The sequence below is a fragment of the Apteryx mantelli genome, chromosome 8 (assembly GCF_036417845.1).
Source record: "Apteryx mantelli isolate bAptMan1 chromosome 8, bAptMan1.hap1, whole genome shotgun sequence".
Taxonomy (NCBI): domain Eukaryota; kingdom Metazoa; phylum Chordata; class Aves; order Apterygiformes; family Apterygidae; genus Apteryx; species Apteryx mantelli.
Genome location: NC_089985.1, coordinates 30,586,948 through 30,614,145, shown reverse-complemented (window position 1 = coordinate 30,614,145; position 27,198 = coordinate 30,586,948). Strand labels below are relative to the sequence as shown.

Genomic DNA, 27,198 nt, shown 5'->3' with positions numbered 1-27,198 from the left:
GGAACTATTCTGTAGCCAGCAGTAATGCAAATAATTTCCCTGCTATGCCTTTATCTTCCTTTAGCTCACACGTAATGCTATGATCATCTACCAGCTCATCAGGATCTCTGGCAGGCTTTCTACTTCTGACACATAGGAAAACGTTTTATTTTTTTTTATACCTTTATAAAGTTGTCCCTCAACATTTTTTGGTGTACTCACTATGGTTTTATATTTAGCTTGCCAAAGTTAACAGTCTTTCCTATTCTCCTCATTTGGATATGACTTCCTCTTCAGAAAGGAGACTTATTTCTAGGAGCCTTGTTTGCTTTATTGTTTAAGCCAATCCTGGTTTATTTTTATGGCTTTCCTTCATCTCTCCTATTTCCACTCCCTTCTGAGAGTTTCACCAACCAACCTGGACACAGCATTCTAGCAGATTTGGGCTTTTTAATTAGTGCAGCACAAAACCCCAAATTTCTCAACATATGTGAAACAACACTTCAGCTGCGATATTTTACTGAAGTTTCATGAAGCTTTTTTGTGTCTAAGACAGGGTTTTTCCTCTTCTAAAAGTATAATCTGTATTTGCTGCTCCCAGACATCTTATTTTGCATTTGGATGTATTAACATGTATTTTGTTGGCCTGTGGTCATTTAAATCAGGCAATCCAGATTGGTTACTTTTACAGAACAATCATTTATTTAGTACTCTCCAGTAAGTGTACCATCTGCACACTTAAGCTAGGATTCTTTCCAGCTAGGATCATTGATGGAAACATTAAGTATTGTTAGAATGAGAAATGATTGACTGAGGACCTCAGAAAAATAACCCCACTTAGTCTTTCCTTACCAGCAATCACATTTTGAGATTTCTCAGGGCATTGCTCTTTAATCCATTTAGTGCATGCTTATGCTTGGTAAAGTCAAAAGTCACATTTTCACCATTAAAGCAGCACTTAAGAAGAGTTACATCCTCTGAAAAATATTTATTCTATCTGAACTATTTCCATCATATTTTGCCTATTTACATTTAAAATTGCATTAAAAAGCCAGGAACCTTGCAAATGGGAAAACATTTATTCATTTTATTCATGCTTGAAAACAGCCAAACCAACTTTATTTAAATAAAAAAAAAAATATTTCTTTCAAGGCAAAGACCGAGTCTGAAAAACATCAGCCCAAAAGAGGACTTTTCCTAATGATAAGAGCAACTGAAAACAGAAGCTAGAATAAAAGAAGTCATGCAGCTTAAATTCTTGAATCAGCAGATTAGATAATTTGCATTAAGAGTTCTAAATATACTAGAAGAAGAGATACATGGTCTGATAATCTTCATTTCATATAGTTCTTTGTGTATGAAAGAAATTTCAGAAGAAAAAGCATGTGTAAATGAAGCATGAAATTCATTGCAGAACTACTGCTCAGCCATGCTTACAGCAATCCTAGGTAAAATACTGAAAAGCCTGATGAGCAATTCAGTTAATAAAGAATTAATAAAGAATTAAAGGACATCCTGGAAAAAACTGTTGATGAGATTTAGGGGTCATGTTAGGGAAACAACTGAATACAAATCTCCAGTAAGACAGGGTCTTAGAACTACATGATTTTTTCAATTATGAACAAAATACCGAATTAGACCAGAGACAAGTTACTACCTCTTTACATGCTATTAGTTCAAAGCAGTTGGCTTTTGGGGAGAAGGTGACTGAACAGTGGTCTGTAAGTACCTACCGAGGAAGAAAATAAACAAAACTTCAGATTCCAGCAGACGAAAAAAAATTGCGTCTGGAAGCCACAGGCTTAAATGACTTTAAACTGAAAATAAGATGAATATTTTTGCAGTAACAAGTTTATTCATAGGAATAATCTAGCACATTATTACCAGACTCTCCATCAGTTGAATCTTTAAATCAAGATAACTAGCCTGTGATCCACAATGAAATTACCAGGAGAAAACATCACGCCTTGTATCATGAAACAACTCAAGCTAAGGGACCATTATTGGTATTTTTCCAGCCTTAATATCTGTAGTAAACAGTCTTGCTCTTTCACAGCACATAAGTTATCCCCGGAGAAACAATATGCAATAACAGCCATGCCTTGGAAAAAGCAGTTATGTTTCAACTTTTAAAGACAGGAAGGCTTTAGCTACAGACATTTTACCTCAGTTAAACTGCTCCATCTCCCTCTTCTATACTATTTACAGTTAATACATACACAAACGCGGATTTGAATGCGCTCAGACCTCTTACAAAAAGACTAGGATGATAATGTATCTACTTGCAGTTCTGTTATTTATACTCTATCCAGAGCTCCAAAATTCACACAACAGATAATACTGACAACTGTTTGTTTTATACTGGCATTGGTGACCAGCATCTCAACACTTGCTGTTTTGTTTTTTTTTCAAGGTCTGGCTGCAGCATCTCATGATTAAAGGGCAATCTCAGATTATTTATTTATTTATTTATTTAAAGTTTCCAGATACCATGCTTGCCAATAAAAACAAAGACAGATACATTACCAGTTTCAAGCTTGTCTAGAAGGCCATGGTCACCCAATCTAACCTCCATATGGGCAAGCCATGAAATTTCCCCCCCAAAATGGATAAAATATATCTTTTAGAAAAGTGCCAGTTGCATTTAAAGAAGTCCACAACCTCTTTTGACAAGTGGATCACCATCCTAGAGATCTCTTCCACATGCTTTAGAAGCTTGTACACAAAGGTCAAACAACATTACAACTTTCCCTTTGATGAACCAAACATACTGAAATCCTGAAGCCTCAACAGTATAATGTTCATCCCTCCAATCTATCTTCTGAACCATCTCCCAGCATTTTTACAACCTCCAGAAATGCAGAAGCCAGATGGTGTATTAAGAAAAACTGTAAGTCAAATCTTAAAATAAACAATTTTGATTCACCTGTTATGACTACATTCCTCATTCCTGAGAGCTTTCAAACAGAAGAACTGCAACGGACTTTCCACTCTTTCTGAGGGAAAGAAATTCTGAAGAAACTAGTAACACTTTAGCTAACAAAAGCTTTCAGACTCAATAGGATGCACAACATGTTAATTGCATGTCTTAGCCTCTCCAAGCCTCCTTTGGAAAACACTACCGCAGAAAGCCTCCAGGCACCTGCCCTGTTGTCAAAAACACACCACGCTTCACTACTTTAGATGACTTAATCTGTCACTGTGTGACCTGAGCTTTCTAGGAATTGCATCATCTGGTACCAGCAGTGAACTTGACCACCCATCTGTATTACGCACTGACAGTACAATTTGTTGTACTGCTTAGGATACAGATTTCTACATTCCTGGAGCAAGTTCACAGTCAGACTGAAATCAGTTAAACTGTGGCCACTGACCTCTCACATAACCCAAAATTTCCACGCTGGTCTCCACTGGCACCAATAAAGCAACAGAGTAATGCCAATTTTCAAGGCAATTGCAACAGAACATCCACCCTGAGGGATGAGAAGTCATCAGGGAAGAAAAAAAATAATGGTAAACTAATCACTTACTTTGGGAAGATGACAGTCATGAGCGACGATGCATAACCAGGCTTGCACACTCCCTCAGAGAAATTTGCATACTTTGATGCCAATTCTGGAGGCCTGTGAAAAAAATAAGGAGAGAGTCACGACTCTCCTGGCTATGAACTGGTAAGTGTAATCATCCAAGTCATTTTATTATTTCTCCTTACAGCTTTTCTCAAAAACAGCTATGAGGAATAATAGAAAACACAGATGGGTATTTATTTCTTGTTCTATAGTATCACAGGAGAACATCAATAAAGAATAGGGTCAAAGATAACTGAAATACCACTAAACCTCTACTTTTGCTGAAGGGTTTTCACACCTAGGAGGGTAATCCTCCTGGAAGAAAAATATAAAGATATTATTTTAGGCTTCCACCTTTCAAAAGGAAGGAAGTAAAACCAACAACTTGTTTCAGCCATTTTTCTGGAGTATGATAGAAGTAAAAACTCTAGGGAAATATTATTTAGAAGATAACTTTCAAACATTTGAAACAAATCACCAAGCAGTTCTGATATGCTCTCATCGAGGGTATGCATGCTTTCACTATTTGGGACAGACAACATTGCTGCTGTTCTATTGAGAAGTGTCCTAATAATCCAGCTTCCCAAATGATTCCAGGGCCAAATTCAGAGTACTGCTATTTTCATTCAGCTTTTGTACAGAAACAGGATCTGATTAGCTCCTAGCAATTCAAGAAGATATTTGAGTCCAGTACATACTTTTATCATAGCTCTACTGAGTCACCTGGAAGAAACCATTTAATCCTTTTGTGTCTCTGTTCACCACCTGCAGAATTCTTCTATTCATCTGTTTCACAACAGTATTGCAAAGGTTAACTGACTTGTGCTTTTGAAGTAATATTAGATACCTTAACCTAAGTCATGGTATGAGCATTAACACTCTTCCAGAAAATCGTGTTTACCGTTACACGTTCAACATTCAATGGAGATTGCAAGTGTTCGCTACCACAAAGAGTCCAATAACATTGTATATACTGCACCATTTTGATAACAGTAGGCATTCAATAAAGAAATTTTTCCTATGCATCAACAATAACAAATAAATTAAGTACTCTGTATAGATCCACTGGGAAAAATCCACAAAAATTATTTCAGAGAGCCCATTACTATCACAATCATGCTTTCTTTTCCAGGCATGCCCACATGGGCTACAATACCAGCTAACTAGCAAACTACTGCTAAATGTAACAGACATGGATCCAGGGAGCTGAGCCCCTGAACTGAAAGCCAGGCTCAGGAGATCTGTGCAGCAGGGCAAACACACCCCACTGCCACCCAGGGAGCTATATGTGAGTGACAGAGTAATCCCATGCTCAACTGGGAGTAAACTGGCAGGACCTCTCCTCCTTGTACTCATCCTGGGATCACTGCCCAAGAGATCAGAGCCATTTCCAACTGCATGACCAATAGATGGACATTTAGTTTTATGATTGTTTTATGACATGCACTACAAAACCCCCTAAATCTATACTACTTAAAAAGAGTATCCTATTTTTGCTCAGTAAACATCTAAGCTTTCATCCTGGAAAAGGATGTGAACAAGAGAAAATAAAAAGTTACTGTAAGTTAGGAATTTCATTTCTTAAGACTTTTATAGATAAAAAGCACCAGAAGCAGCTTAAAATGACATTAATCCAATTCTAGTTCTGCTACAGGTTTCATGCATGATTTTGGTTAAAATATTTAATTTTTTATGATCTCAATTCCTCATCTGTAAGATGGACAGAGCAATATATTTGACTGTGTACACTGTCATTTATTTATAGCAGAGATTATATTTCTCTAAATATATAAGAGAAAGAGATACGGATATAATACATTGTCTAGCACAACAGAAACCCATTTGTTTGGTTTCCATAGATGATATTATAATACATATTTCTAAACAAGAGATTAGCCAGTTCCCAAGAAATTAGGGGCTGAAATCTCAAAGATTTGCACTGAATGATTTGTGGTTTTGACTTCAGTAGGGATCTTTATAAATAGCCACAGAAAGGAAAAGGGCTGCTGTTACTGACAAAAGAGATTAACAGTACTAATTAAAGATTTAACACAAAACTTTGGCTTTTTGTTCATTAGTACCTTACAACAAAATGAGAAATGCTTAAGTAGCTCAGACGCATCAAGTTATTTGTGTACTCCAATGAGATGAATAGAAATTCTGCACAAGCATTACTATGCTTTTCTCAACCCAGAATATTTTAATGGTGCTAGAACATATCCCCTAGCACAGTCAATGGGGATAGCACAGTGTACAGACCACAGCTTACTGCTACATCCCAGCATTTCAGAAATGAAGAAACGTGGGAAAAGTTACCCTTATCAAGCAAACTTAAGCATTGCTGGATTTTTAGAGTTTAAACAAAATAGAGATATCGCTAATACCAAAATCTTCATAAAGAAGTGCAAAGTAACTGGAATTTATCTGCAGCCACCACAGCAGTGAGTCACTGCTGGCAGACTTGCATAACTATTTCAACAGCAGGCCTTTCCCAAATGACCTCAGCGGTCACACAAAATACCTTGTGCCTGCCGCAAAGCACAGGCATTTTTCTTCTCTTGTCTGCTTTAATGGTGCTTTCATTATCAAATTAAAATGCCACTCAAGCACCCATCATGGTGTTTCTGTAAAAGAATGGTAGGCTGAAGCCCTGACGCATCTGACTCATCTGGAAGGGCCAACCAGTGCAGCATGCCGACGTTTGAGCTGACAATTACAAAAACCACAAAGATACTCAGAACTACTAAAGCCCGAGGGGCAAAGCTGTTAACATTTCTTGGATGTGATAAAGTTCATGATCCAGAGCGCTGGAGGCACAATAATTCTCGTAAGCCAATTGTAGCTGCCATCTCACATCATTCAGCATTTGTTCCTATCTTTCCCTCTAGCAGCATATTGAGTCAGTCAGCTACAAAAAACAAGAAGTGGGAACTCTACTTGTTAAATCCATCTCTGGACATTTTTATTTGTCTGGTTTCTCCAGGTTATACATTTGGGCCATACTGTCACTGCCAGTACGCTCAATTATAAGCCTATATTAGTGATAGTACAAAGCAAAATGTTAGAATAAGGCCGCGCACAGCCTTGCTGTCTGCCATTCTGCTACCTCACAAAGCTGTCCAAGCTAACATCATTTTAGATATCTAAATTTGCTCTGAGGGTTTTCTGAAAGATTCACACATTCAGTGCTTGTTTTATAATCCCGATTACTGCTTACATCAGATGGGTCAAGAACTATGCACCCTAAGCAAATAATGTTACCCTCTTTACTAGTAAATAGCTTCATCTCACTAGCTCCATTATTGTGCCTGGAGTCAAAGGATAACCAGATTATAATTTCTCAGGGCATTCTGCTTATTCCTTCCGAGTGCAAGTATGGTAACCTTCTCCTGAAACTTCTCCATCATTTCATAAACAGTAAAGATCTACATCAAACAAGAATTTTCCAAGCAGCTCTGTTAAAACTTGAGGATGCAAGTTATCCAGATGTGATGATTCCAAGACAACTACTATTAGTAGCAGCTTACAGAGAAAGCTGTTATGGTGAGTCAGCCAGGACTATCATACTATTAAGATACAAAGGTGGAAATCTTCTCTACATCTTCTTCCAAGTCTGAGCACATCTATTCCAGCTCCTGATTCTCATGCTCCTAGTTACAGCAAGGGCATCAGTTTGGTCAAGGTAGTTAAAGAACTAGTGGAACCTGCAGAAAGGATATAATTAGATGACACTATGGACCCTTAAATTTTGCACAGATTTTGTGCAGGATGAGCTCACTAAGATAATAAATCTCTCAAGAATGAATGAAAGATACAATTCAAAGTCAGTAATGGTAAACATTGCAAATTTTAAACAAGTGTCTGCAAAAAGGTACAAAAGGAAAGCAATTGACTTATTCCACTAAAAAGAAAGTGCACTTTAAAAAAAAAAAAAAAAACTTTTCTCCTATGAGACTAGCACACAACTCTTCCCTAAGATTGTCTGTGATTCCATACACTGTTATGTGGCCATCAGTTTCCCAGTTTGGTCAAGTTAGAAAGCCAGATGCCTTCAGAGGATTTAGAAAAAAGGAACAAGATTTTTTCCATCTGCTTGCTTTTGGCAAACGAGTGTCTTTTTTTAAAATCTCAAATATGAAAGCTTCACCATGCTAAATTTCTTCATCATGTCTTGATCAGGGACAGCAAGTCATCCTTATAGGAGTGCAATCTAAATTAATTTAGAAGAAATAAGTATTAAAATCAGTGATTGGGCTACTAAAGTAAAAAGTCCACAACTAAGCTCATGAAATTGAATAACAAGATCTAATTTAAGGAACAAATTGATTTTACCTCTTTGCCTTCCATGTGGAATTTAAATTGTGGACTGTAAAAACTGAAAAGCTTTAACTGCTTGAGATTATCTTCTCCGAGGACTGATTTCTCTTGTTGTTACTATTGTACTCTACCGCAGATGAAAGATATGTACTGGTATATGTCAGGATACCGGAAGAATGAATAGGAGATGTTATTTAAGAACATGATATGATAAGCATGTGTAACATAGTGGTTATTATGAAGTAATAATGAAGTAATATTAGCAAGCAATAAAAGAGCAGATCACTAGATCAAAGCAGTTGATCTAAGACCCCCTGTGTCTACACTAGGGGTTTGGAGTATTTTACTTCAGATAGGATTCAGTCTGGTTCCCTGGGCCAAAGGTATCCATCATATACATGGCTCAAAGTTGGCCATAGGACAGATTTTTAGTTTGGACCCTTATGTCCCTAGTTAAGTGCTGTAGTGCATTTGGTAGACACCCAGAATAAAGCTTTCAGTTTAGTTTCTCCTGAAGGATGTCCAGGGACTACATTTCAAAATCAGTCTCTGAACTCAACCAGTGCACAGTAAGAGAGATGATTGTGGGATTTGCTTCAAAATTGTAGTATTGCTCCAAAGACGCTAATGAAAGCACAGCCCCAGTGGTTGGGGTGCGTGCCTGTTTTTTAATTAATATCAAGGGATCACAGATCTTTGAGTAGTATGTTCTATACAGCATTTATAGCCTAATAAAAAAGACAGTTTCCAGTCCTCAGTATGCTTTTTCATAATATCTCCTGGTCTTGTGAAGCAAAAAATCCCATCTGAGAGGGAAAAACCCTGAAACAAAACCATAAACCAAGCCCCCCTTCCCAGCTGGCAAAGATCTCTATTAAAGAGAGAGATGAGAAAGTAAGTGCCCATATGAATTCTCCCTTTCATTATAGTTTTTCAGCCTCGCAGCAAATACTATCAGTGCACGTAAAAGCATGGGAGGACACCTCTGGTGGGTCTGGTGATGCGGTTCCTTTTACCCTTCTCTAGCTATCCCTATTGAGTCACAAAGGAAAAGAGGTCATTAACAACAAGAGCACGCTTAACATGCATAGTAGCCGCTTCCTATATACCAGTAACAGCAGAGGACTGAAAAATGTGTTTGCACATCTAACTTTAAGCAGAGTCACAGTTATCATGTCATTTTGTCAGGCAGCATCCCCTTGAGCTCATGACACTATGGAAACATGATGAGCTGATGAACCTTCCTCTTTCTACGTGGCTGGAGCTCCACTTTTGGCAGGAGTGCAGCATGGTTGAGAACACTGCAACAGAAGTTTAAGGAACTCTTATAATAGCTCTGTTAGAAGTTTCCAAACTTTGGTTCAAAGAACTACATGAACTGATCCTGTAATATTTGTTGTTTTTCTAGTTCCAGCTGAGGAAAAACTAAACAGAAAAAAAATGGAATGAGGAGATTGAAAAAAAGAGGGAAAGCAGAATGCTTATACTGAGACAGGAAATGCATCTATCACACTATAGCCAGCTAAATAGACGTAAATATTTTCAAATCTTACTTCAGTATGTAAGCAAACTCCTCAGGGAGGTTGTATGACTGAATAGGAAGAAAGATGGCCCAAATCCCTCCTTCTGAAAAGATATGATCCATGCTAAAAAAAATGTCCTGTTCTGCTTCTCCACCAACAATTGTGGCTTCTCACGAAATTAATTTCTTAACAGAAAAGATAATCAGCATATATTTATATTTATTTGTTTGGACTATCCCAGAACACCAGCTGAAGCAGATTAGGTTACATTAAACCGCCTCAGGGAAACAAAGTTTTAAAGGCATTCTATTAAAAACCACGACCCATTGCCATGGCCCTAAATGAAGGCAAGATGCAAGCATCAATGCTGTCTTTGGGAAATATATGCTAGACAGAGGGACACTGAAAGCCAAAGACCACTCATGTAACTGGCAATGTCCTTCACCCTTTGTGAAGAGGTCATCTTTGCACAAACACACTGGAGAGAGGTTTCCATCCACAAAAACAGCATGAGGATTCTCGTTCCTTACTAAATTCCATTTCAGGTCTTTGACATAATAGAAAAAGACATTCCTGTCCTGGAATTAGATCACTAGGCAGAATAAGGAATTTCAGGTTAGTCTCAAGAGTGCAAAATTCATAAACACCTTTAAAAATACAGCTGTAGCTGATTTCTTCACCACAAAGGACTATATCATTGTACCATCTCTTATAGCGCAAAGAATCCAACAGCCCTGCAATACTCTGAAAAAGGGCAATCTGGAACTTCTCAATTAATAAACTTTCATCACCACCTAAAATAAGTCTTAGCATCCTTGTGGACAAAAAGTTAACAAGCTAGAAAGGCTTTTTACCCACAAAAAGAGAAACTCAATGCTGAGTTTATAAAACTGCAGTCAAAGGATGCAGGTAAAAAACCAAGAAGAGTTCATGGCACATTTTGTATGTGTTCTCTTGCTCCATATTACTCAAAGAATTGAGCAATATTCCTGATTTCCTGACCTCCTGATTTCCTTCAGTTTAACAAACTTCCCCTCTCTTGTCTAAAAAAAATTTTTTTTCCCTCTTACATCTTACCTTTAAGACTAGTATCACAGAAGAAAAAAAAAAACAGAATTGTATTCAGATAGACACTGATAATGAGTAAAGAAAATAGATCATTTGAGATTTTTAAAAAAGAAATAGGGAAAGAAGAAAACAACTCGCTTAAATATTAATTGTTAGACTAAACAAAAAGGATGAGTTATACAAACTTGATTTTCACAGAAGACAGCTGTTCACTGAACGTAGAAAATGTGAAATTATAAATATGAAGATGACTTCTTGCTGATTTTTCAATCATCTATAAATCTTTGGATAAAGAAACTTGGAACTTAAAAGATAATGTAACTTTCTGATAATCCAACATCATTCCTGAATGTATATTTTTAGAATTCTATCTTTTCTAGTTTCTATTTATTCCAAATTACAGGTTTCCAGCCTCAGTAAGCACAGGAATAAACCTCATCCTAGTTTGACAAATAAGAGACAAAGATGACATAACAGAATAGTCACTTATTATTTGGAGGGTATGTTGGGACTCATTCAGCAGTCAGTAACACTCTTCTTAGCAGTCAATAGAGAGAGATTCCTGCCTGAATTCCTTTCTGAAAGCACTGTCTAAAGAGACTAACTCTTAAAACTTGTAAAAATAAAATACTATAATCCTCTATGTAAATACCTTTCAAAACTCACTACTTGCACAGTGGCCATAAAAAGTGAGCCAATTAAAAGTCTGATGGAAAAAAACCTGCTCGCTTATCACATCCCTTTTTGCCCAGCGAAACAAAGAAGATATATTGAAATGTCATAATTTTATTGCTATAACTCTTGGTCTTCATCACCAACCCTCATCTGTTACACCTAAAAGCAGGCAATGCTTTCTTTGGATCAGACACAGCATCTTTTTGTTTGTAATGTAATAAATCAAGCAGTGTAGGTCCAGGAAAGAAACAAGTGCTAAAGAAATTAGAACAAATAATTCAATCCAATTAGAATTCAGGAATCCCCTGCTCAAATTAGTAGGAATCTGTCCCTCTGGAAAAGAGATACTCCCCCAAAGGCTAGAGCTGGAAAAAAAAATAAATACAGATTTAACTTCCTGAAGACTCACAGTTGAAATCCTAATTTAAGTCTGCATATATTAAAGTCTAGAAGATTTGAATGACAAATTCCAGCAGTTAGCAGTTTTAACCAGAAAGTCAGTTACACTATGATTTAGATTATCAAACTTGATTTCTGAAAAATTAAGAAATAGTTCATTTTCATTCTAGAACACAACCATCCTATGGAATATTTGATTTTAGAGAAACTTTACAGCATTTAGCTAGGTTTAAAAGCACACCAGAACAGTAGAATGGTATGGAAAAGATTAGTAGTGAATTATTATTTACTGTATCTTAAGAACTAGGGACACCAATCAAAATGATCCTAAAGACATGAAAACTCTGAGAGGAAGGAGCATTTCTTCACATAGCATGCAGTTAATCAGAAGGACTCATTATGCCAGTGTGTTATAGAAGCCAGAAGTAGAAATGGGAACAAAAGATACTGAAAGGTCTAAACTCATCTCAAACTCAGGAACACCAAAGCTACCATTCCTTGGGACCTGGAGAACTACCCCAGAGCAAAGATCATTTCATATTTGGATGTCTTGTCCTTCCCCAAACAATTCCACTGATCCCTTCCCGACACAAGGTACTGGAGTAGGTGAATCTTCAGTTTGGCCATTCCTATTTTCCTACAAAGGCAGTTCACGGTATTAGCCCTTCATGCTTCTGTAGCTCAAACCTTAGGGAAATAAATTCCACTTGGAAAAAATCTCTCTTAGCTACCCAATAACAAATCTTAACAAGAACAGTTCAAAACACTCTCCTTTTTCACCTTCTCGGATAACTTTGCAGAGGTAAGGGTTGCATAGGTCGCCTGCAAAAATATATTTTTTTGAAAGATCTGGACAGCTTGTTAAGGAATAACAACTTAATTCCTTTTAATCAAGGAAAAAGAGGACTTTGGATATGGCAAGGGCTTTGCTTTTTTTTTTTTCCTGGCCTGGACTGAAATTTAGAGGAAAAAAGCTGGTCAGTGAATAAATTGTTTTAGTGGTATGTTGAGACTACTTCACAATTGAGGGATATGGTTTAACAATAATTTTACAAAATGTATACAGTCATGAGGGCCTGAAATTTCCCTCACTCCTCCTCCTGAAGTAACCTGGTTCAAAGAAAGCTGTTTTCACTGATATCTATTAGAGACAGATGTCATGAATTTGAACACACATCAATTAATCTAGTAAATACACACTGAAGTCTTAAAAAGCAGAAAGCTACATATTGGGAGGAAAGCATTTCCTCCAGAAATTACACACAGTAACTCTGAACTGGAGGAACACTTGCTGAAATGGTGACAAACGCGTCTTCACAACACTAACAAAATTCAAATCACTGTAGGACAAATAATTAAGAATAGCCAGAACTATTAATGGTTAAGAACAGCTGCCAAGCCACCCAGATCAAAAACCTCTCCTGTTTACTCCATACATTGTTCTAGGGAATGCTTTTCTGCTAAGATGATTTCTTTTAAACTTCAAAGAGCATCTGTTAGTCTGAAGAGGCCATCCAACCAACATCCAAACTGCCACATGTAATGATGATGAGCCAGAGACCAGAATGAAGTTTGTCACAGAAGGAGAACTGTGCACAGTCCAAGTAATCAGACCTTCATTCATCTCATATCACCCTCAACTTCCTTCTGATTTAGGACTGATGTTCAGTGAGGCTATTCATGGCTCCCTAAAACAGTACATGCTGAGAAGATTTTCTAACATGTTTGGTAGACAGGTTAAAGGAGTGCTCCAAGGTTAAGCACTGAAAGAGGTTTCACTTTTCAGCAGAACAGATCCTTAATTCATGAACATAGCAACACTGCAAAATCACACAAGCCTGAATTTCATGATGATAAATTACAGTGTTGAATCCTGTACAGATCAGAGTTCCTGACTCAAAGAGATAGTTAGATGACATAACCATCCTTTGGTGACTTCTGCCTTCAGTGATATAGAAGGTGGACACTGCAAGAGGATGAAAAAAGATGAAGGAAGGTACTGAATATTTTGCAGCTGGAGAGGATGCTGCTCACATTTTTCAGGTAGGTCTTCAAGACTAGTCCTTTTCAAGAGCCAGGGAGAAGATATTTCCAAATGGGAATTAAAAGGAATAAAATCAAATATGGGTATCCAAACAGGTTAAATTCACATATCAAAAACATCTTGTTTCGTTTGTTTGACAAATTTTCAGTTTATCCTCCTTTAACCTGCTGAAACAGGTTGCAGGGCAGACAAGGAAGAAACAGCTCATAAGTGATCTGTGAAATCCCTGTCTCTGCCTTGGAGGCTCTGATTCTTGTTGCTGGGAGCAGAACTGGGGCTGATGCTTGTGTCAGGAGTAGGGCTTCTGGTTCTTCTTTCATTTTCTTCTGTGAGCTGAGATAGAATCACATGAGTTTCTGTGTACCATGAGAGTACAGAGTATTTCATACAAAGCAATACTTAATTGCTTGAGTTCCCTGAAAGCAACTAGAGAAAACCTTATCTGAGCTTCCAAATTCACCTCAAATATCAATACCTTCACCAACTGCTGCAGTACTCCCTGCCTGCCTGCCATGCAAGACACAGCTGTATGTAAGCTTCCTGCTAAAGGCAGCCTTCACAGTGCTTTGTTCAGTGTGATGGGCACCACACCACCCAGCTCTCACGTCAGCCCTATCAGCTCTGGGGTCCTCTGGAGTACTTCTCCAGAGCAGATTTGTCAGGGATGCCAGCAATGAAGTACTATATCTTTCTTTGTTTCTCCACGGAAACAGCGGAGTAAGTTTATCAGTCTGATCCCAATCTACCTTGTCCTTCAGACATAGAAGAACTTGCTTAGTAACACTCTTTATTTTACTGTTCCAAGACTTATGGTCAGGTTTCTAGTCGTAAGACTGGGAACAAAAAAAAACAAAACATAATTCTGGATTATATTTAACAGGATTCCACCAGTCTCTTTCCTCTGGAGTTCCTCTAGCCTATTCTCTTTGTAAAAGCTATGGATCATGGTTTCACAGCGTTTCACTACCTGCCAGGTCACCATCCTCTCTTCTTCTTCTAGGCAATTCTTCTTAATTACAGCAATAGGGTTTCCTGCTTTCTTTCAGCACAGATGAAATATTGATTTTTTTACCTAACAGATTTTAATCACGGCTGTTAAAAGTATTGTTTGGTTTTACTGTCCTTCTCCAGCATGCAAGAAGTTGGTGTGCGTTTGTTCCACTCAACTCTTCCCTGCCTTGATGACCTAATACATATCCTTAAATTTTATTTATGGTGTTACTAGCCATACACACAGTACAACTTTGATGTATCTGGCCACATTACAGCAATACAGATGACAAATTTAGAGGCAGACTGAGTACACTGTCCCTTCTCACATACCCCACTTAAAAAATGTCCTCACCATCAGCTACAGAAAGATATAAATGAGGAGCTGACAACTAATCTGTGCCTAGATACCAGAAGAAGAGTGTTTTTCAGAGTGTCATGCCTCAGAGGCAGGCTTGATAAACATCATAATGTTCCCTTGATAGAATGATTCCCATTCAGCCATTAGAAAGGCCAGATGAGGATTCCCTAATACTTTTCCAAGGGAAACAGAATGGAAGTAGATTTCTTTGGAGGTGGAACAGGGCTGGCCTGCAAGAGGGGAGCTATGTCAAGCCAGGCAGATGCAGACGAGTTGATACTTGGTGATCACATGCCTTTGGGACTTCCAGAGACAACATCAGTTTGCATCAGTTTAATGATAAGCTGTTCAGTACCATCAGTGCTTTGATTCAGGACAAGCAGCAACAAAACACCTGTTTCCATAAGGCGTGCTGCAACTATGTTCATTATGATTGATAGCAAGGATGAGGTGATGAATGCCAATGTTTTAGCATAAATATATATCAAAACCCACAATCCCATAGAAAGCTAGTCCTTGCAATAAACTGTATAAGCAATTAGGTCCTTACGCTGAAGCAACAAAACGGGCACCTGTTCCATCTCTCTGTCTCAGAGCAGTATTTCTAACCTCTTCACCTGAAGTTTTGGGATCGACCTGTGCTTAGATAGCTCAGTCCATTACAATGACATGCATTTGTTCATTTATCATAAGTTATTCAGCAAGCAAGGGGGTCTTTGTAGGAGGATACATTCAGTAACTATAAATTTAACAATAATTTCTCAGTGCTGAAGCCGACCAAAACTTAAATAATTCATCTAATAAGTCTAATGTCTCAGTTTTAGAACAGTTTTCTTAAGGAAGAACGTGTAGGGTAGCTTCTTACAAGCTCTTCTCCCAAGAAGGCAAAGCAACAGGAGGGACCCTGAACATTTATGAGCTTACAGCTAGTTCCCAAATTAGGTTTTGCCACTACACTAAGTTTACCCTTCTATGAAGGCAACAACTTCAAAATTTTTTGTTTAAACAACAGTTAAAGGAAACTTACAAAAGATAATTGATTATAACTATATCCACCCAGGGAAAAAAAAGAACACCCCCCCCCCCAACATTCTGTTAGGTTAATGCTACTGCGGTGAAACGTTACATACAAAATAAGCGTTCCACCTTACAGACAAGGAGACAAAAAAAGAACTGAGCCTTTTCTTTATAATTTCTCAGCTTTTATACGCTCAGTCTGGCTGGTTAAAAGAACTAAAAATGCACAAACCCAGTGCTAAGAGGAATATATAAAGAAAGAATCCTATTTCATGTGTGCTGGGCAAATAATTGTCTAACCTTCATGGACATTCATCCAAAGAACAAGTCCCTTTAACAAAAAACATTTCCTATGTATATGCACACCGACCAGAATTGTATGTATTACAATTTTAATTCTTTTTTTGGTGGAAACCCATATTGGCCAGTATGTTATAGTGCTCAGGATCAAAAATGGACTGAAAAGCTTATGAGTCATCGCATTTTCCCTTTTAAAATATTGGCACATCAACTTTCTGCCAAGAATATGGAGTTCCCCTACTGTTTGAAGATTTATTAATGATCTCTAGCAGTCCAAAAAGCCCTCAGCTACTTCTTTAAAAATTGAAAGAATGTTGTCCAGACATACCAATTCAAAACCACATACACTTACTATCTACTGCTTGAAATTTTTTTGTTGTTTTAAAGGAAAGCATATAATTCTTTTTCATCCAAACAGAAACAACACCCCCCCCATGTATTTACTGAACACTTCTACCTTTTCTGTAAATACATTATCACTGTTTTCACTTATCCTCTATGTAAATCTGGTTTTCCAGGAACATTTTTTCTTTCTTTAAATGAAACTGAACTTACTGGAGCAAACAGTAAACGGCTCTTAACAATGCTCAGCTATTCATATCTTTTTACGTTACATTCTTTTCCCAAATGATTTGGTTCATAATTACTTCCAGCTTCAGGAAGCTGCCCCTTCTAAAAGCACCAAACATATATGTTTTTAGAATTTACTTTGTTTGCACGTAACAAATCAAGTAATGATTCAGTTATATCTAAGTAGCTAGCAATTCTGAGTCCTACAGTCTTTATCTGCTGCAATTGCATCTAATACAGGTATCCCAAAATTAGACAAAAGAGATTCTTGTTAGGAATCTTTATAAAAATTCCAAAGTATCAAAATTGGAAAAACTGAAATGAGCAAAGAATAGCAAAACAAATAATTGGGATGGCAATGACATTGCAACCAAACATGGGAAGTTGAAAAGATGAACAACAAACAGCCTGGTAAATGAATCACTGAATGGCTAGGATTCATTTTCTTAAGTATCTCAAATGCTTCAACAATTAGTGCAGACTGGAACCGATCAGGCAAGAGGACATGAATTAAGAGTCAAAGGAAGAAATGAAACGGCAAGAAATACCATCTGCCAGGAAAACACCAATGTTGCAAAGCATGTTAAGCATTGAAATAATCTTTCAGAAAAAGCACTGAGACACTCTTGCTTGTGACAGTCAGAATCCATTCATTTAGCCAGTGAGATATGCATTACTCCTGCCTGGGTAGGAAGGGAGATCATTGCAATTTCTCACTTTTTCCTTTTTTGCACAGAATTGTCGGAATACAGGAAGACAAATAGGAATGGAAACGGGGCACAAAGAAATCCCACAGCAGCAGGCACCAGCAAAGTCCAGCATTCCAACAAGTTTATTGCTTATTTTTATAGTGCTTAATGGCAAAGTACCACACATAGACACACTCATACTTTCAAAGCAACCTCCCACCCTAGAAACAAAATGAGGGGAAGGGGCTCTGTTTCAGTTCTTCATTATTAGAGCTCTGAAGGGAAGAAATTTAAACAAACAGAAGTAATCCAATCTGCTTGTTTCTCCCTAGCCCAAACTCCCTCCATTTTTACAGTCTTCTCAAAGTCTAGATCAGGTTTCGTTTGAGTTTGCAGGGTGAAGGCTGTTATTTTTGGCTCTCCCTTTTTTCCTCCCCCCCAAGACCCCAATGTCTTCATCTGTTATTTTTAAAGTGAAGTTTGAAGTTATCATGAATATTCAAAAATCTTTGTTGCATCTCCCAAATCTACTCTGTAAAATGTCTAGCAAAGTATAGAGCCCACTGGAAAAAGAATGTTTTTCATTTTAATTATTACCCCAAAATCCAAAATGTATATAATCTAAACATATACTATATATTGAGCAAATACTAATATAACGAATATATTGTATTATGCTAGTGTGGTCAACCATACTAATCTCATAGTTAATTTTTCAAATTGGGAAAGGTAGTAACTTTCTTGCTTGTGCTTCTACCTATAAAAAAAAAATTTACCTTCTCCCTCAAATTATAATACCCACACATTATAATACCAACTATCTTCTTGTTTTAGTGAAGAACTTATTTCCAGTATACCAAACACTGCCAATAAGCTCAAGCACATCTTGTAATATTTACAAAACATAATCAGGCAGCGGCTAATCCCCAGACAAATAAAGCCAATGCCTGGGACAACTCCTCCATCATTCATCAGGCAACTCTAAAACTTGAATGTTAAAATCTTAACTGTGGCAGCAGGTGAAGAGAAACATCATCCTGCCTTATAAGTGGACATTTTTCTTGCTGGTGTTTACAAGCATCAAATTGCAAAGCTAACCACAGAAGTATCTTTGAAAATAGTTTTTGGATGAGATGGACAGAAGTAGCAGTCACTAGCTTCCACCTCACTGAGTAAAAGGGCATGTAGGCAGAGGGAGAGCAGATCATATAGTTGCATGATGGCAGCAATGCAGGGGAACAGCCCCATGTCACAGGTTATTACAAAAAAGTTATTGACGTGCCCAAGATGAAGTGATTTTACACTTGTAACATGCCAAGACATACTCAAAGTAATCATTAAGGTCTCTACACAGAGCATTCACAAAGTGGTAAATGACAGAATAAAGAATGACCATGCAACCTTCATCTGGACCTCAATAAATACGCACTAAAACACAGTCTATAATTAACTACAATGATCATATGCTGATCCTCTTGCAGAATTCTCATTTCATTCAATGAGAATATAGTTTCTGCTCAGAGAATGACTCAGGATTTGTAGTGAATGAGACACTTGTTTCTAGGACCTGGCCAGCCTCAAAGAACTACTACAATATAAATATTTAATAATAATAGAAGCATGAAAGACTTTTGCCAAGCACAGATGTTGGAAAGCAACTGCAAGTCTTGGCATTTGGTGGCACCTAGTAATCTGCTGGCTGAATCACTAATGTGATTGATGGCTTTAAATTGCTCAGGAACTATTTGCCTCCACCAAGAGTTTAGACCTGTTAATTGTATCATATTTTTGGTACCAGTGCGTTTCTCTACACAACCAATAAGTGCTGGATTTTATTCTTAAAGCTTTTAAAGTGGTATGGGGCTCTGCTGCTTGGGAAACCCAGAGAAATTGATGCAGCTTACCTGTTTACATACTTCAGACATATTTTGTTTTGATATTCTAATTTCAGCAACTATGTTATGGTTGGTACGAACATAACTAAGAAAGGAGCTCCTCTTGCAACAGATTTTCACTGATCTGGTCTTGAGAATCCTTAAGTCTTTTTTGACGTTGAAAACAATCCAGAAACTGTGTTGCCTATAGATGTCCTGAGCTTACCATTCCCACCATATTTCAGTTCATTAACAATCCCTACCTGGATAACATCCTGCTTTTCAAAAACTAAGAGACTTTCCTAGAGAGTTAGCCTGAGCACAGGCAGCAGCAAAGCGTCTTCCTTCTTAATACTCCCCTTTCTGACAAGCTAGTCCCTGTTTCTACTGTCACAGAAACAAGATTTCCAGCCAGAAACAGTCATTTCCAAGAAGCACTAGTACAGTACTGTAAAAATTTCCCATCCCCTTCCAGGTGAGATCCTCATCAACACCAGCCTCCCTACTGCTGCAGCAAGGCACAAATCTCAAAGAAAACACATCTCAAGGACTTTTGATAGATTTCCTGTCTGAAGGAAGCAAATCTGGTTTCCTTACCATTTCCCCAACCGCATGAGAACCAGTGAACAGAATCATTACACTGCTGTAACCACAACAAAATGTATTGCATCTGAATAATATGCGCTGGACACTTACAAGGTACAGAAGTAATAACGGATGGAAAAAAAATAAAGATGCAAAGGCAAAGGGACATACTACTATTTATTCATGTCATTTAATTTCTTTTGTATGATGTCATTTAAAATGCAAGTCAGAGCATTTAAGTTTTATCACAGATCTACCTTTGTAAAAAAAAAATGTTAATCCTCCAGGTCATTAGCATAAATTATATCAACTAACAGCAAGGAACAGATTTTGAACAAATGAAAGATTAAGGAAAAAAAATAAAAGAGCGAAACCTAATTGTTGCCCCAAGTGCTTCAAGTTGCACAAGATTCTCACATGCTGTCAATTAAGTGAACTCTGTAAAGTTATAATCTGTGGCAAAATTCCACTAGAATGATTATATCACAACAACAGACGTAATGAAATTATTTCTGCCAACAAAGTCATCAGTGCAGAACATATTATCCTTTTTAACACTCTGGGCAGGTTTTCTTTAAAACAGAAAGTGCTTCCACGATAGTACCATCTTGATTAAGTGTCACAGAAAGTAATCTGAATTTTAACAATTAGGTTTACTGAATTCACAGTGCATGCTTAGAAAATGTACTTGGTATCCTGCACACACGGTGAACTTGCGGAACAGCAGCAGAATCATCTAAGCTTCATCGTCTGTCATCCATCTTTCTTTCAAAATAATCCTTATTTAGTATATTTAATGATATTTTCATTTTTCCTCTAGCTCCTTCTGCTATTGAAAAAAATCATAGAATAATTCAGGCTGGAAGGGAACTCTGAAGGTCATCAGATCCATTCTCCCTTCTCAAAGTAGGATCAATTTTACTTCCAAAGAAGAAACCAAAAAAAAAGAATGAAAATACAACTTAAAACCAACAAAGGACAATTACAGTAAAAAAACCATGTTTTTACCTAGGTAATACTTGATTTCTTTGTTCCTTAGCCTAACCTCATAGTACTTGTTTTAATCATGCTGATTTTGGGTTACAAGCCTATTCAGAAGCTAACCTCATGGCTGATTTGCTTTTAAAGCAAATATGCACATTTAGGGTGCTATACAGATAACTTAAATAGTTAACAAAGAAAATACAATATCATTTTTAATCAAAAATGAAAGTTTTTAGTCGTGGGGAGTTTTTAAATAAAACCCTTTTTAGAGTTTTGGAAGTCTTCCAAAAAGTAAAAACTTCACTGGGCCTCATACTAAAATATGAGGAGGAACAGGCCGTGTCTCAAAGAGCTATAATCTAAATAGATAAAGACAGCAAAGAAGAGAAAAAGAGGTTGTAACACAGGCATGATGGGAAGGAAGATTCAACAGGACCTGCTAAAAGTAACAAAGAAAAGGACAGTGAACATAGAAGGAAGAGGGAGAGCAAGGCTGAAGCAGTGGCTTAGAGAAGGCATACTGGTGTCCGAAGCTGGTATGCCAAAAGCATGTGGACAGTCAGTAGGTGGCTGTGTTTTGAATACTACCGGCATTATAAAGTATGTTAAGTAGTCTGAAAAAAATTTGACTACTGAAAAACCTAAAAATTTTTTCCCTTACCAAAACCAAGATGGTCATTTAAAACTTACTTATCCTCTTCACAGTTCTGGCTTAATTTCTTGGCTTTGGCTTCCACATGCATAAAATTGAAGATAATACATCATCTCATTCCACGGTGTTGTAAAACTGAATACACTTTGTCTGCAATTCCCAAGGACGCCACAATACAGAAAATTCCACAAATGGGTAGTTCTGCAACCAGCTCAAGTTCCAAACAGTAGTCAACAAACAACTCTCAGTCACTACATTAAATGAGAGCAGAAGGAAACCTTGACCAGCTATGTATTCACTAAGCACCACCCTTCCCGCACACTGAATGAGATACAGATCCTTTAGAAAAATCAATATTCCTTCTTTCTCAGACATATACATTCTTCTACAACTCTCTTCTTTGCCAGTTAAACTCAACTATAGTAATTTACGTACCCTGTTTGTTCAATAAAAGAAGGTCCTACCTAGAGACCTGCTCATTCACTGCAAACAACAGTCCCTAGCACACTTACGAGGCTTTTATTCCACTGTGGGAACTCCCAAGCTGTTTAGTAAGACTGCACTCAAAAATTTAATGTTACACCCAATAAGTACAATGAAATTATCTAAAATATCAAGCATGGTTTTTATATTAACGTGAAACATTGTACAGTGTATGCACGCTCAAGCCATTCAAGGCCACTGGACTGCTTCAGTGTCTTTTTAAGCAGCAGAGGCAAAAGACTTTTAGCAGTCCTTTTGCTCCTAGTACCTAGTACCAAAATTTCTTCATGGCTGTTGACCTCAGAAACAGAGTAACTAGTGACCTCTAGTGTCAAGAAGTTCAGTCTCAATTTGACCGATTACGGCAAAAAGCAGAACAGTCTTACATGACGGATACCAACTTTCGGCACTTTGTTCTTTTTGTTACATAGCAAAAGGTTGCTACTACTACCCAATATTGAGGTTCTTTCCACTCTAACTTACAAGCAAAAATTGTATCCATTTTTAAAGAACCAAGCGTAAAGGAATCATAAGATCCTAACATCTCAATAAATTACAGACTGACATTTCTCCTGCTTTTAAATGTTTAATACATTTTTCCTCATTTGGAAGATTAACAGTAGGATATCTAGGGCACAGAGACAGACATGGCTTTAGGTGGACATTAATTCCTTAATGACTGATCAAGAGGCTATTAATGACAGTGAATCACAATCCAAGCCAGCCAGCAGAGCCTAGTGTATGGTAAGAAGCTGTAATTGTCATATTGCCCCAGGACTTGGTTGTCCGAGGTAGAATTATATGGTCCAGGAAGCCAATCCGAAGACACTGTCCAAATGACACGGGAGTTGTTTGCAACAGAAATCTGTGAATACAGAAACAAAGAAAAGTCCTACTGTTTTACTTACAGTTTTGAGTCCAGGTTCAGGAGAAAGCCCAGTTTGTCATATTCTGGAAAACAAAAGCAAGGGACATAATATCATAAAAACTGCAAGCATCTCCTCTGCAAAAGGCACCAAAACCAAAAACCAGCAAATGCTTATAGAAGGGCACTAATTATTTCTTACTGGAAATAGCTACATCATAAATTCCAGTTGCTAGCAGCTGTTATCACAGATTATTGTTAAAGATATTACCAAATTCTCATTTCTGAATCTCCAGGAAATACTAAAGCAAGAGGATGTGTGGGTCATCATTGACTTAGAAATCACTAGAATTAACTGAGATATCTGTAATCAAGACAGCAAAGCACCACTGAAATAGCACATGCAACTGCATACAAAGCTTTCCCGCTTGCAGTCGAAATCATTTTGCCAGTAATCTGCACAAGTGAGGCTCCTCCTAGCTCCTGAAGTGGTAGCGCTTCCAAATTTTTCTTGACTCCTTGTCTACTCCAGCTCACAACTTTGTAATCAAGCAGAGGGTTGCTCATGGTGGCATTCAATAGGAAACTGCAAAGTCAGAGTTTGTGCTGCTTAGAATCAGAGGAAATAGTTACAGATACTGAAACAAACTTTTCACTGGGAATAACTCCCGTATAAAAGCTTTGCATTCAACATCTTTGAATACATCGTGATCTCATAAACCAAATACTTCATACAAAAAATAAAACTCTGAGAATTCACTTAAGATGCATAACTAAAAGGTGTAGTGTCCTCCTTGTATTTGGTTATGCTCAAGGGCCTCCTCACACTGAGAACCACCTGAGTCTCACTATGATACAAGACAATACATAGAGAAGATTAAAAGGTAATCCCTCAAGAGCTTAATGGTCAGGATGTATTAAAAGAAACAAGAAGCAAAGTACTGTCACAGCTTTTCTGAAAGGGCACAACAGGAAGGAAATAGAGAACAAGATTGCTTTCCTTATGAAATAACATCAGAATTTCTTCTGCAGGATTTTACTTACAAGATCACAAGCTCTTCATGCTATCACTTACTGACAGAACAGAAAACCTTAAAAAAGCACCCAAGACAAAATCGTGGCAGACATAGATCAGCGTAAACTGTGCCACTGATTTCAATGTCATCAAGATTTAATTCCTGGTTAATGGGAAGAACTATGATCCATTTAGCTTTGCTAACAGAAATTGCAGAACATGTGAGCACCTGATATCAGCACATGCTTTCCCTTCTCCGCCAGCACCCCACATGCCACCTACCCCCCTTCATTCACCTGAACCCCCCACCTTCTCCATACTGAAAGTTGCGTTCCCCGCATATGTGTCTTCCCCTGTAACTTTCTCCTATTTTATTCCTCCTACAAGAAATTCTTTCATGTCCAACCTTATCCCCACCACTTGTAGCATCATATGTCCCTCCATCCCTCCTTTCTCTTGCTTGTCCACCACATCACAGGGCTTTCGCATGTTGCCCAGGTTCTTCTTCCCCATTGCCATGACAAGGGCACTGTGATCACCCTTCCTGGCCACATAGGAAGATATCCATTCAGGGCAAATACATGCTGGGAACTTTTATTAACCCCTGCCCCTTCCTAAAACATCCATACTAAACAAACAGCAACAGATCAAAACTACAGCCATTGACCAATCTGTCATCATCCTAATTTCATTCCAACTAACATATCCTACTTCCCAAGAGCCAATACAAAAAGAGGAAATGCAGTATAAGAGATACATCACCTCATAACTAGAGAGCAACATCCTGGGCTTTCTACCAACTCAGCATTTTATGAGCTTTGCAACCAAAGCACCAGAAAACACACACTAAATGCTCAGGGCCACATGCGCCATATCTCCATTGCTATGATTCGTAACAGTTACCTTGTGTTTGTCACACGCATTTTACCTTCCCTGGGTTAAAAGTTTTTACTTTGTGATGCTCAGTAATGATTACTAGCAGAGGTATAAGGTAATTTTGTAAAGCTATACCTGCCATATCTGATAAAGGCACCTTCCAGAAAATTGGAAAAAGTTTAACAAAACACCACCTCTGGTTTAAAGTAGAAGCATGGGTTTGCCCTGTGCTTTCAGTAAGGTGTAAATGTACCCTTTTAGACTCTAACATGAAAAAACTGAGGCATCTATACTTCCTCCTGTGACCTGTTGGTGAAACATGTACAAACTCCTGCAGGCAAAGAAATGCTGCCCTCACTGCCGGACACCTCACACTTGCAGGGACTTCTGGAAATGACTGCATTACTGTCGTCTCATTTTAAGAGAAGGATTTCTATCACATGCAGCTTCTCCAACACGGACACAAGAAGCCTCCAAGTTTCACAGATTCAAAGTTAGCTTCCTTGACAGCATGAACCAGAGCCTGGCTACAGGCTTCTCCTGTCATTTAACTACTTTACTATGAATACAAGGGCCAAAAGTCACTGTGGCTCACAGCAGTGCAGCCCCTGTGCTGGCTGGAAGCAGCCTGGAATCACAAAAGACAGGTAAAACACCAAACACCTGGAAAGCCAAAAAGCACAGAGCACCAGCAGCAGGAAAAGACAACTCTTGTCTGGAGCTATGTATTTAATTTAAAATAAAGTAAAAGACACCCTAAATCAAAGGGAAGTACAGCTGACTTTAAAATACAGTATGATTAGGGTGTGATGATTAGAGGAGATGGACTGAGCTGATCACACAGCTCACTTAGCAAAAGGGGTAATCCCACTCCTACCCTTCCCTCCCTTTGACCTACTTGGCTGCAAGCTCCTGCCTGGGCAAAACCTCCCTACACCCTAAGCTCTGGGTTTTCATCACATCCTCCACCTTACTTTAAAGCTTTATTCACCAAGTTAACCAGCTGATATGCAAGAAACGCTCTTCCCCATTTTCATGAAGTGGGATAAAGAAGGGCTAGAATATCAGAGAAAATGGGGGGGGGGGGCGGACAACAAAAGACCAGTTAGGGAGAACAATGTAGAAATACTCCAGCATCTCCACAAAGAACTCTCTTGGATCAGCCAGCCTGGCTAAATGTGGTTTGATGTTGGCTCCTACAGACCCGTTTGGGGGTCTCTGCGCTGAAGCCCAATGCAGAGATACCAGCGCGTGTGGTTTTGGAGAACTTGCTTCAGATCCAGCCAAGTTTGCTAGGTCTGATCCAGCTCATGCCTGACCCACACTCTGACTAGATCCATTGCACTCTCCAGCAGCAGGCCAGCTTACCAGGCTGGGTGCAGTACCAGAACTGAGCTGGCTCCTGGGCTCACACAGCACCACAGGAGCACAACCTCCCCTGAGCCCTCAGGGCAGGGAAGTGGCTGCTCTCCCACTCTAGGTGGAATCAGCCTGGGTCAGGACTTGTGCTAATTCCATGTGGAAACCACGGGCATTTCTTGACATCATCCTCCCAGTTCAGACACAAAGTGGGCCTGCATGGAACCAGACTGAATTTCTGGGTATTGTTGGGGTGTCTGGGTTTCTGTGCAGCAGAAAAGCTGCTGTAATGTTTCCTGACCCAGACCAGTTGCGGACACAATACAGGGATATCCTTGCAAGTCTGCATGTCAGCTAAGAGCACAGAGGAACCCGAGCCGCCTGCATTTGTGACACAGATAACTTAGCTTTTGCCATTACCACACTTGCCTCACTAGCAGGATTTCATACCACTCTGAGAAGCAGTACTTCCCATCAATTTCCAGACAAGGCAATCATACCGGCTCTGTGAGATAGGATTTAAAAAATAAATAAATAAATAAAATCCAAAAATGAACAAAGGTAATAATGAACTTTTTGAATCCACTAGCAGAACATCATGGAAGAATCTGAAGAAGACTTTACCTTCTCAGGCCATAAGAGATTAAAAGGCCCCATAAGGGATAAAAGCAGCAGTATTGAAAGAGAGTAGGGAGATCAAAGGACTACAACTCTCACTTGTTGTGAGAAGCTAAAGACCTCAGTTGACAAAGTGGTACAGTAGTATACAGAAGCACAGAACTGAATGAACATGGGAAATAAATTTCATCATGCCCCCTAAGAACAAGAGGTCTCCATAGGTCAAAACCAAGATGTATTTCTACATTTCAGGGAAGATCAGAATTGAATAAGAACCTAATAACTGACAACAACTTCATAATAAAGCATGTAATAAGGATTATACAAACAGAAGTACAGCCAAGCATAGCAATTTCTATAAATGATGCAAATCCTGTGCCAAATTC

General features: G+C 38.3%; 1 protein-coding gene across 14 annotated transcripts in view; it reads right to left on the bottom strand.

Annotated features, from left to right (window-relative positions):
* ST3GAL3 (ST3 beta-galactoside alpha-2,3-sialyltransferase 3) overlaps positions 1 to 27,198 on the bottom strand; it is a 197,204-nt gene that overhangs the window by 116,314 nt on the left and 53,692 nt on the right. For all 14 annotated transcript variants that reach the window (XM_067301078.1, XM_067301082.1, XM_067301072.1 and 11 more), the window contains 2 exons: positions 22,988 to 23,030; positions 3,510 to 3,602 (listed from right to left, as the gene is read on the bottom strand). In XM_067301078.1, coding sequence (XP_067157179.1) covers positions 3,510 to 3,602; positions 22,988 to 23,030 — 136 coding nt within the window. The remainder of the gene's footprint in view (positions 1 to 3,509; positions 3,603 to 22,987; positions 23,031 to 27,198) is intronic.